This window comes from Leptonychotes weddellii, chromosome 9 (assembly GCF_054177405.1).
Source record: "Leptonychotes weddellii isolate Sample4059 chromosome 9, ASM5417740v2, whole genome shotgun sequence".
Lineage (NCBI taxonomy): Eukaryota > Metazoa > Chordata > Mammalia > Carnivora > Phocidae > Leptonychotes > Leptonychotes weddellii.
In genome coordinates this window covers 21,968,615-21,980,939 of record NC_138377.1, presented here as the reverse complement: position 1 = coordinate 21,980,939, position 12,325 = coordinate 21,968,615, and the positions used below count along the sequence as shown (strand labels likewise).

General features: G+C 41.4%; 1 protein-coding gene across 7 annotated transcripts in view; it reads right to left on the bottom strand.

Annotated features, from left to right (window-relative positions):
- Positions 1-11: 11 nt before the first annotated feature.
- Positions 12-12,325, bottom strand: part of VIPAS39 (VPS33B interacting protein, apical-basolateral polarity regulator, spe-39 homolog) — a 47,327-nt gene continuing 35,013 nt past the window's right edge. For all 7 annotated transcript variants that reach the window (XM_081830141.1, XM_081830145.1, XM_081830140.1 and 4 more), the window contains 10 exons: positions 10,917-10,944; positions 8,296-8,369; positions 6,405-6,480; positions 5,832-5,966; positions 4,949-4,990; positions 4,531-4,620; positions 2,973-3,059; positions 2,301-2,390; positions 1,783-1,887; positions 12-1,041 (listed from right to left, as the gene is read on the bottom strand). In XM_081830141.1, coding sequence (XP_081686267.1) covers positions 1,021-1,041; positions 1,783-1,887; positions 2,301-2,390; positions 2,973-3,059; positions 4,531-4,620; positions 4,949-4,990; positions 5,832-5,966; positions 6,405-6,480; positions 8,296-8,369; positions 10,917-10,944 — 748 coding nt within the window. In that variant the 3' untranslated portion in view covers positions 12-1,020. The remainder of the gene's footprint in view (positions 1,042-1,782; positions 1,888-2,300; positions 2,391-2,972; positions 3,060-4,530; positions 4,621-4,948; positions 4,991-5,831; positions 5,967-6,404; positions 6,481-8,295; positions 8,370-10,916; positions 10,945-12,325) is intronic.

Here is a 12,325-nt window from a genome sequence, read left to right as displayed (position 1 = left end):
AAGAGAAGGCACCAAGGAGGAAAAAGCTTTATTAATAGAGTCTAGGCATGTCGGGGAAACCCAGTTCAGTCACAGAGAAGAGAGGCTAATATTGGTACAGGGCAGGAGGCTAGTACTACAGAATATCCTGTTGAAAACCACGTGTGAAACTCAAACCTCCATCTTAATATCCTAACCGTCTGAAATGCTGCTGAGTTTAGCCCTGGTGAACCTTCTGGAAGCTCCTAGTGAAATAATGAGATATGTGCATAAGGGAAGAGCACTACAGCACTGCTGAATCTGAGCTCCATAAAAGGTTATGGGTTTAGGGTGGGAGAAGTAGAGGAAAAGATAACGGGGATGTCCTTATCTCCCACACAAGGCCATCTTGGTGTGCAGGTGAGAGAAGAACCACAAGTCTCGGACAGAGGCTAGACTGGGGCAGCAGAGGGCACTGGTTGAAGAAACACGACATCTGGGCAATCTCTGTCATTATGTGGAGAACTCTGTGCAGTCTGGTGTGAAGGCACCTCCAACAGTTCGTGGCTATTACTGGCACCCCTTCCTGAGGTCCCTTGGGAGAAAGCCATTTTGGTTCTTTTCTGACTTCATTCAGAGCAGAACTGCCAATGTCCAGCACCAAGTCCAGGGTCATAATTAGCTGAGAGGAATGGAGTGGCCACTCTATGACACCTGACCTCTTAGTCTAGATGACTTCTTTTCTAGAGCCGTCATTTTTCCCAGACCAAGAGAGATCTTGCCCAATATGGGCCCAATCTAGAAATTACTCCCACCTTCATGTGAGCACCAGGTGGAGAGAATCTTCCTCATGAGTCAAAGCTTTAGATCTTGGCCCTTGGACGATGATCCTTGGACAGAAGATCAGTCTGAAGCTGTCTGTGCCCAGACGCTGGTTTCTGTCCTCAGAGTAGCAGGCACTGCCTGTTGATGATGGGTCCAAGCGATGTGTTGAAGAGCACACTCTACTTTCACAGGCAGGAAAAGAAGAAATGAGGCAGGTTTCAGGGTAGCCAATGCCACTTAATTCTTCCATCGAATTTGCTGTAGAAAGAACAAACAATATCTGTTTCCACTGACCCCTAGAGAGAGGTAGCGGAATACAATAAAACAAGGCTAACAGCTAGATAAAGTAAGAATAAGAATGGAGAGTGAAATTGAGAATTGTTTTTCTAAGATGTGGGGGAGTTTGCTTATTCAAAGATGAATCAAACACCCATCCTGTGTATCATAAGCTTCATTTAGGGCATTTGTTCTGGTTCTGCCCTACGCAGGACCAAGACTCACTAGCTTTAGATAACCCAAGGGTAGGTCCCAAAATATCTAACAGGGAGCTAAGCTCCATATTAACAAAAAGCTCAGCAATTTCCTGCTATGAGAGATGAGCCCGCTGTTGCCCAAATAGCTAATATCTGTTTTACCCACTTATTTCCAACAGGTAGGTCACACCTGGCCCAGGAAACTACCATCTGGATGTTCTGAATCCGTAGCAGTTGTTTCCATACTCCCTGGACTAGTACCTCCTACCCACTATGTTTAACGATTACCAGGGTGCTATGTGAAGTCTCAGCCCCAGGTCCCCAGATTACCACTGGGTCATCCCACATCTCAGGAGTAATTTCTGCTATTCAAAGCAGTGCTTCAGATCCTGAGGCCCAGAAGAGATCCTTGTATCCATGATACTCAGCAAACTATGACCCCATCCAGGCCTTGGGGATATATATTTGATGGTACTATTGAGGACCGTCTCCTGGGACTGCTGGAGAATATGCTTTAGCTGCTCACCGAGCTATTCAGAATGGCATCAATCTTCTCCTCCTCTGCAGATCCTTTATCCACCTTACTCCTGTATGCTAGCAACTGTTGACGATCCTTCAGGTCCCGGCAAGTCTATACACCAACAGACACAATAAAACCTCCAATCAGCCTTCTCTACGACGGCCTTTTTCTTTCTGCCACTCTCAACATGGGGCCAAGGTTCAAGGAGAGGCTGATGGCCTATAGTGGGATGACAGTGGGGTCAAACACCTACAGAACTTCTTACTGAAGAGAAATCTACAGAGCTTATGTGGCTGGATTCAGTTCTGTGAATTCCGTAAGTGCAACAAATTTATAAAAGCAGAGAGGTTATCAAAGGGCTGGGGAAATAATACAGGAGAACTCGTTCCAAACTAATTCTTGCCAGATCATTTTGTCTGTTAAGTCGAAATTGAAAGCACCTCAGGATCTAAGACAGAGAATATCATAATCCCCCATTCTCCAGTAAGGGTCTAACTCACGGTTCTCATTTCTTAGGGACTCACATCAATGACGACATCATGGCACTTGAACTTGGTGGCTAAGTTCAACTTTGTGTCCACATCTTCCACCAAATTAACATACTCTTGTAGTATCTATGGGAAAAGGTACTTCTGATTAATGACTCCCAGACCCATAAAACAAAGAGCTCTAAAAGGAAGACAACAAAAATCCTGAGAAAGGCAAGAGTTCCATATCTGATGTCTACCATTCCCATGATCAACCAGAGAACTAGTTCTGCAATGGGGAATGAGGTGACTGTATGCAGTACTTCCGTGCTTGCCCAGGGCAGATGGGAAGAGCACATTCTGCCTTACCCTACAGCTAGATACCCAGGCCAACAAGAGGTGTGCTCTAGATCTGAGCTGGTGCTATGCTCATTGCTCCTTGATGTCCTTTCTCACTGAGCTCTCCTTTTGTATCATTTGAATAATATGTCAGTGCTCCACATGGGCACAGTAGATGCTCCTCAAAGAGGGGCAGTCTGGGATTACTTCTAAAGGGGAGAGGAGAACTTCCCTCCTTCACCTTTTCTATCTCAAGGTCCACTACCACCATTATGTTATCTTTAAGATAAGACCAGAGCAGGTCTCAAGTCTCCCATCACTGACCAGTAAGAGGCTAAAAGTTAGGTCTCCTAGAGGATCCTGTACCCAACACTCTTTGGGGTCCGTTACCTGGACAGGGGCACTATTCTTGTGCAAAATTTCCACAACCCGATGGAAGCCAATGGGTGCTCTCTTCTTAGTGTAGCCCAGCCAGTTCTGAAAAGGGAAGATGGGGCAGCAGTAGCTAGGCAAGACAGACTCAACACATTTTGTGACCATTCATTTTATGTATAGACTAGAATAACATGGTGGTGTGTATGGATGGATGGGAGGTGGGAGATAGAGAAGTGAAGAGAGAGGAGTTTTTCAGAAAAGTCAAGGAATTTAAGAGGGTGGAAAAAGAGCCAAAGAGGGGCACCTGGGTGGCTGAGTCGTTAGGCGTCTGCCTTCAGCTCAGGTCATGATCCCAGGGACCTGGGATTGAGCCCCGCATCGGGCTCCCTGCTCAGCAGGAAGCCTGCTTCTCCCTCTCCCACTCCCCCTGCTTGTGTTCCCTCTCTCGCTGTGTCTCTCTCTGTCAAATAAATAAATAAATAATCTTAAAAAAAAAAGCCAAAGCTATGAAATAAGTTCTTAGATCTACAGGCAGAAAAAAGTCTGTGAAATATGGCTAAATGAAATAAGCAATTTACTTTATAATACTTGTAGTATGAACTTATCTGGGTGGAAAAAATCCTATCCTCTGTGTTTATATTCATATAAGGGTATTTGTAAATTCATGAGGGAAAGTCTGGAAAACTACCCATCAAACTTTTAAGATTATTTGCCTTGCAGAAGGGACTGAGATAGGAGCAGGTAGACAATGGACGAGGAATTTCACGTAATTTGACTGTCTGTGCTCTCATATAGTGTTTGATTTTGACACAGACATGTATTGCTTTGGTAGTCAATGTAACTAATTAAATAACTAACAACAATAACCACCACCAAAAGGGGGGGGCACCTGGTGGGCTCAGTAGGTGGGACATGCAACTCTTGATCTCAGGGTCGTGGGTTTGAGCCCCACATTGGGTGTGTGGAGATTACTTAAGAATAAAATCTTAAAAAAACAAAAACCCAAACAACAAGAAAACAACAACAAAAACCTAACAGATGGGAAAACAAGAAAATTCTCAAATCCATTATAGAAAAAAGGATATTTAAAATATAAACAGAGACATGACAACCAAAGTAATGCAAGATCCTTACTGGATCCTGACAGCAAACAAACACAAAAAGAAACAAAAAGCTCTAAAGAGCGGATTTGAATACAGACTATAGATATCATAATATTAATGTTAAATATCCTGAAAATGATAATAATACTGTGGTTATAAATGAAATAAATGCTTAAGTATTCAAAGGAGAAGTGTCATGTTGTCTGCAACTTACTTTCAAATGGTTCAGCGAAAGAAAAAAGAGAAAGCAAATATGGCAAAAATGTTGATAAATTAGTGAAATAAGACTTTTAGTTGTTTATTATACTATTCATTCTCTCAACTTTTCTTTCAGTTTGACATTTTGGAAAATAAAAAGTTGGAGGAAAAATGTAAACCAGTAACTAGAATGGGAGATCCCCACGAGGCCTGGGGTAACACGATGGTATGTCCAAGGCTTCAGCAGCACCAGACAGTCTCCAGGCACCCACCTTTGTGGTAAAGAGGGCATCGACATCATGCCAGGCTCGAAGCTTGGCACGGGCAGCCAGGGCCGTCAGCACATACTGTTTGTCTGGGATCTAAAAAGCAGAGACCAGGGGAATTAAGGGGGAGGAGAAATGCATCAGGGGAGAATTCTGGAAAAGATAGGCAAAAATATTCCCTGATGTTGATTCTGTCCCTTAAAATGCACAAATCTCTCAAGTCATCAAGAACCTCTTCATTCCCAAGCCCCAGCACTGCTGCAGGCCATTCCGTTTAAGTCTTCCCTCACTTCTCACACACTCACTCCTTTCTACCTTTAACCACGATCATCAAGGGACTTCCTGTATAGGGTGACCAAGCAACATCCATTCCATGCAGTCACCCTGATACTACTTTACCAAACACTGACCAATTTATATCTACCTTAAATGTCTTCTTCAGGTTGACTGGACTGCTGAACGTCCCCTAGGATGAAAGTGGAGAAGGAATTTTTTTTTTTTTAAAGATTTTATTTATTTATTTGACAGAGAGAAAGCGAGACAGCAAGAGAGGGAACACAAGCAGGGGGAGTGGGAGAGGGAGAAGCAGGCTTCCCGCGGAGCAGGGAGCCCGATGCGGGGCTCCATCCCAGGACCTCGGCATCATGACCCAAGCGGAAGGCAGACGCTTAACAACTGAGCCACCCAGGAGCCCCATGGAGAAGGAATTTTACTGTTACTGACTTTCCCAAATACCACCCAATCTAACATTTTCTTTCCACTACGTAGACACTGTACATTTCTCTCTGTAGCCATTTAAACCCAGAAGTTAATTTAAGAGAAAAACTCCACCAGGTCTAACTGGATATCATAACTTGGCTAAACAAGACTGGATTAATAGGTATGGTGTATTTCTCAATTTTATGCCAATCTTGTGATCATTATGATCATTCCCACCTATGATCATTAAACTCGAATCTCTTCAAAAAAACATTTTTTTTTTTTTAAGTACCCACAAATACTTAACACCCTGCTGCTCTTCTTTATACCATGTGAATCCACTTGCAATTATGGACCTTTGAGCAGGGACCAGCACTGGTGAGACCGAATGTCCCATGCTAGCATGCCAGCTCCTGGAAGCCACACAAGTCCTTTCAAACCTCTTTTTCCCCCTTGGCTCACCCCTTCTGAGGGCCAGGGAAGCTTCCGGATGGACCTCCCCAAGAACTACACACACCCACTGTTAAGAGCACACTGAAATAATTGGCTTAAAATTATCTTCTCTTGTGTGGTGAGAGAGTGTGGGGTCTTTCACACTTTGCCTGTACCTCAGCCTCCGTGTAATGGTAGAAGCACGAGTAGAAAAGCGTGGTCACTAATGGCATGTTGAGGATAGAAGCTTTGCGGGGGTGCTTCCGAAAGATCTCAGTCTGTCCTGCTGATTCTAGATGTCGATCATTTGCCTGTGGTGGAGTGAACCAAGTGAAAAAACAACAATATCCGCAGAGTAGAGGCAGGAGAGAAACATTAAATACTAAAGCCATTGTGCTTCCTATCCTAGGAAGGAGGCAAAGAAGAGAGAAAGAAAGAAACTGCCCAGGATAACGCAGGGGAGTTTAAAATCCATAAAATGATGATAGATCCATGTTGAATGGAGGACGACTGGAGAAGTAAGGATGAAATGGGAGTTCTGGGAGAGAAAACACTTCCAGGTTAACAGCAAGAAAAAGGATGCCTGAGAACAATGAAGGGGAAAGGGCTACCATGGAAAGAGGAAATGAAAGGCTCTTAGAGGATATAACAGGAAATGACACATACAGCAGAGCATAGAGGTCTCCTAGATGCTGAATGGCACTGAGCACTAGCATTGAAGCAGAAAATGTAGAGACAAGGAGTCTAACCTCAATAATGATCTGGCGTTCCAGGAGGGTGTAATGGTCTTGAATATGTGCAGAATCTTCTGCTGAAAATGGCAAACTGGTAAAGAGCCAGAAGGTTAGTACCTCTTTCTCTACTGAAACAAGAAACAAACCCAACTAAATCAAATCACCACCGTAAGCAGAAGAGGCTCACAGCACTTCACAAATCTGATCTCAGTGCACCTTTAGAGCAACCCTGAAAGGCAGAGAGAGAGAAAGCAGAAAACAGAATAGACCTTTGGCGGGATTCTGTATTTTAGGTTTTGCCAATTCAAGAGGGATCCTGAGGGGCGCCTGGCTGGCTCAGTCAGTAGTGTATGCAACTCTTGATCTCAGGGTTGTCAGTTCCAGCCCTCTGTTGGGTGCAGAGATTACTTTAAAAAACATAAAATCTTAAAAAAAAAAAAGAGGGATCCTGAAAGTCCACAAAATATATAGTCATCAGCGGTTTTGCTGAGGAATGAGTTAGAAACCTCTCACTGTGGGAGCTGGAATGTTTGGCGAATGAGTCACTTAGTGAATGAGTGAGCCTAGGCGACTGCCCATCATCCACAACCCAGTGAAGCCCTGTGGCTCCTGTCCTGCCTTAATGTCAACGCTTAACTCTCCTTAAGGGGTGCTTACAATTGTTAGCCATTTCCTATTGCAGAGGAATAAGGTAAAATTAAATTACCAGGCATGCTGGTACATGTATAGGCTGATAAAGATCGCAGACATCTACACAGATATCAAGGGTCCCATCTTCAACACTATATTTTACACATGAAAAAGTTGAGGGACAAGGAGAATCTTGCCTGAAAGTCATACATGGTAAACCAAGATGTAAGGCAGGAACAGAAGCCAGATTTTAAGCTTCCAGTTCACAGATCTCTCCTTTAGAAAGTGCTGCCTTAGTCCTGTACTCCACTCACTCCCGGAAGAATTCTGAAACTCAGTTACACTATCCCAGGTAAGTGTGAGCCACAGCCAATTTTTAGAAGAGATAAAGGGAGACAGCACTAGGTTTCAGTTACTTCACTATTCTAACTCTTCTCTTTGTTCACCAGAGGCCACTATGACATAGCTCAGTATCTGGTAACATTAAAATTAAGGATTGCACAGACAAAGACAAATTTCTAAATGTGAATCCTGGAATTCCTATCCCATGAGGAATGACCAAAGCAACTGTGAATACTGAACCTGGATTAAGACCTACTGTGTAGACTCTATGCCCGTCTTGAAAGAGAAAGAAGCAAGTTTCAGCTCAATAAGTATTTAACGATAATGAAAGTTGTCCAACAACAGAATAAGCTACTTTCTTCCAATTTTAGTATATGTGCTGCCGAAGCGAGCACTAGAATAAGCTACTTCCAAGAGCAGTGAGTGTTCATCACTGGAAGAGTAGTATGTGGGGCTGGTTTTTATAGGGACTTATATCCTGGATGAATTCCTATACTGAATCAGTGGTTCTTGTGCTCTGGGGTCTCGGGGACCAGTTAACACTGAAAATAATATGGAAGGTAGTGCTGCCAACCTTTTTATTGTAATATATAAAGTCATAAAAAAAATTACATCCCATTTTACCCCCAAAAAGGGAGGGAGAGGAGGAAAAAATAATCCCAGAATAAAAGGCAGTCTTTCAAATTAGATAAATTTAACTGTAGAAAAAAACTCTTTACATTTTCTTTATTTTTCTCAATTTACTACCCATCAGTGAAAACTCTACTGGGGAATTAATGTCTGGAAGCACTGAATGAGACCAGCTTTAATGATGCTTGTACAACCCACTGTTAGCCTTTCCCTTCAATTACCTATCCACTCCACCCTCATTTAGTCTCTTCAGTTCTCTGTATAAGAATATTTATACTTTAAAACATTTCTCCCCAATACTTACCCAATGCAGGTCTTAAGAAATTCTTTTCGTTTCTCAGGGTCCTGAATGTTCAAGTGCTCACGATAATGAGACAGCTACAAAAAAATAAACAAAAGAAAGAAAGGCTTTGAACCATTTTGTCTACTTTGTCTCCTTTGAAGGGTGAAGTGGCTATGTAAGTAGCCTTTCCATCCTTAAAAAACTAAATTCTTCATTATCAGAGATTCCTCTGACTGGGGACAGGTATGCAGGTAGGGAGAGGGTAGAGAGTAATTCAAAATTGCTCTTTGGGGACACCTGGCTGGCTCAGTAAGCAGAGCGTGGGACTCTTGATCTCGGGATTGTAAGTTCAAGCCCCACACTGGGTGTAGAGATTACTTTAAAAAAGAAAATCTTCAAAATCACTCAAAATCTATAACTGCAATATCCAACACTGTAACCACTACCCCCATTTGGTTTACATTTACATTTAAATTAATTAAGTTAAACAATTCAGATCCTTAGTTATATTAGTCATTTTACCATGTGACTAGTGGCTACCATATCCAACAGCACAGATGGAGAATACTGCCATCATCGTAGGAAGCTCTATTGGACAGTGCTAGCCTATAATGAAGCACTGAGTAGTTGAGTACCTAGCTTTACTCCAAAGTTTGGCTTCAGCCTCACTATTTAACTAAAACCAGCTTTTGCTTCAGCTTTAGCCTTTGAAAGGCCAAAGAACTAAATGCTTATTCCAACATTATTTTCAGCACCCTTGACCTTGTACATGATCAATGGTAGCATGATCCTATAAGTAGCTAATAATTAACAACATCAGTAACATGAATAAGCCATGTCCTCTGATTCACTGCTGACACCTACTGAAGACGCACATTCAAATACTACAGGTTCTACATACAACTCTGAAAGAAAATCTCCTTATGTGCTTTCTATTTTGGAATTCTAAAAAAAGAACTGAAGTTTAAATCCCTATTTATTATTACGAGAACTAATTGATGTAATAATTAATGATGATTATAAAAGTTGCGATTTTATGTACAATTATTAAAACTTTCCAAGAACCAGGGAGCCTGGTTGGCTCAGTTGGTTAAGCATCTGACTCTCGGTTTTGGCTCAGTTCATAATCTCAGGGTCCTGAGATCGAGCCCTACATTGGGCTCCATGTTCAGCGCAGAGTCTCCTTGTCCCTCTCCCTCTGCTCTTCCTCTTTCTCTCTCATAAATAAAATCTTTAAAAAAAAAACAAACCTTCCAAGGATTAAAAAATTAACAGATTGACAGTTAATATCAATATTAAGAGAATGAACTGACTTCAGGAAGGACAGTATATCCTTTTAGAAACAAGTGTATAAAAATGTAAATGAATAGAGATTATATAATAATCTAATCTTCATAAAATATCTAGAATATAATCATTCTTAGTATCAAAGAAAGTAATCTTTAAGAGCTATAGTTAATTTTTATTGTTCAATTCCATTTTGGCCTTAAGTCTTTAATTTAAACAAAGTCCTTCAATTCAAAAATAATAGAGAAAGGAAGAAAATAAGAATGCTTTAGAGGAAAATGAGCTACCCAAAACACATTTATTTTCACTAATCAAACTTCAAAAAACAACAAACTTTATAAGAATGCTGTATGAAGAAAATTCCTTACAGTTTCAAATCTATGGAGATTAAAAATGTAAACAAAAAGCATTTCCAAATGATTGCTACAGACTGCCAGTCATTTTCAGTAGATTATGATAAAGGATTTCTGAGATTTTCCCACGCCTTGAATATTAAGTACAAGTTCCTTTTACAAAATGGTACTGAAAAACATTTTCCTGAATTACATTCTGCTGGGCAAAGGTTAGCAAGGTTATTAGACGTGCCAGCTGAATGTGAGCCCTGATCTCACCACAAACGTGTGCTACAGTGAGGCAGTGACTGAAGGAACGAAACGGCAGTGACTGCCATTGATGGTGCTGAGGAATTCTAACCCCTGCACTATAAGGGCAAACTTTCAAAAAGTGGATCACTACAGTTTTAATAATATAATGAAATTTTTGGTACAATTTCAGCTTTATTCTTGTATTCCAGGAGTTTATTCTGTAATGGTGAAAATCTGCCAAAAATCAGTTTTAACACTCAGTCATTGAGCTCTCAGCCAAAATGTGTATTGGGTGCACCACCAGCTTGACCTATCTTCCTTCTTGACCTATATCCGGTTTCTTATCCCTCTTTTTTTTTTTTATTATGTTATGTTAATCACCATACATTACATCATTAGTTTTTGATGTAGTGTTCCATGATCTTATCCCTCTTAACTTACAACATTTTCTAGTATTGGAAGCCAAAACCCAAAAACTCCTATAAACCAGGATCTGAAAACAACTAGAAACTAAAAAACAAATTACAAATTGACCAGGCCAGTTTTTATTCATTCTTCAAAAAAATATTCATAAGCCCAATCAAAAGAGCATATAAAAAGAAATAATACATCACTTGGATTAAGTTTTCAGGCTTCCCAGATGCCTTTCTCTTTTGGATGCAATCAATACCAAAGGAAAGGAACTGTTAACTACTCTGGGATCTCGGAGACTGGGTTGTGGCTTACATTTCTGTTAAACAGGTCCCCAACTGAAACAAAGGCCACACTTACCGCAAGCTCTTCTGTTCTATCTAGGAACCTGGGAAGAAGCAGAAGGGAGCAGGGCATTTTTATCTGTTGATGTGTGGCAATGTAACCTCACAAAATAGGATGGCTGCTCTAGGAGAAACATAATTCAAAATTCATTTGCCTCTATACATGAGTAAGCCCTCCTCTTCTTAAACTTTCTACCACCAGCAACCTCTTGAAAACACATGGTGGATCAAATATTATTGTTCCCCCTGATCGCTCTCGCTGAAAAGCAAGGACAAGAAGGCACTGCAGGACACTAATAACTTTGTAATGTTAACAGGTCTGATAGAAAGGCTCAGAGCCTCCACAAAACCTTAGTTCACAGTAATCTTACAGGGATTTTTGGAAAAACTAAAGCACTCTTCTCTGTCAGTACAATCTTGGAAACAGATTTTCTATATTGTTCTGTTGTTTTCACATACAGTGTAGAAAGAGCTTTGTCTCTCTCAATGGTGTAAGGTCTTGCAGAACAAGGACTTTGTCTTCTGATTCCTTCCTATTCTCAATGGACCACTATAATTAAATCACTGCTTTGACCTAGAGGCGATGCTTAATAAAGCCTTGTTGATGGGGCGCCTGGGTGGCTCAGTCATTAAGCGTCTGCCTTTCGCTCAGGTCATGATCCCAGGGTCCTGGGATCGAGCCCTGCATCGGGCTCCCTGCTCAGCGGGAAGCCTTCTTCTCCCTCTCCCACTCCTCCTGCTTGTGTTCCCTCTCTCGCTGTCTCTCTCTCTGTCAAATAAATAAAATCTTTAAAAAAATAAAAAATAAAAATAAAAAAAATAAAGCCTTGTTGATTGGGAAGGGAGGGAATTAAGGAAGGGAACAGCCTGCCTAAATGAACATGTCTTCTGCAAATTCCTGGCTAACCATCTCTAATCTTGGCCCTGACCAAGTGATCTGCTTTCCCACCTTTGTCTTTGGGACAGCTCATCACTGTGCTAGAGTCACTGGGTAACTGGAGTTTCCTTGGGCCACGTATCAGCCTAAAAAGAGGTTCCAACCCCTTCCCTGGCATTGAAGAAAGGACATAATAGATACATATTTTAATCTACTGGCAGGAAAGTCTCTACTGATTAGAATGAGATAGGGAAGGAAGGAAAACATGGTAGAAGACACTCCCCTGCCCCGGGCCTCCAGTAGCTATGCCCACCTCTTGCCTCTCCACCTATCAGATTCCTATCTAGTCTCAATTCCTAACCTCTTCTATAAGGCTTTCTTTGGGTATCCTGGCTGAAAATTATATTTGCTTCTTCTGCTCTTCCATTGTACTTCCCACTGGCATCACTGGGGACCAAGTAGTAAGAGATACCTTAAAATGCTTAAAAATATTAATAATACAGACTAGGCATTACACTAAGTGCTTTTCCCACACTAACTCTTAATCT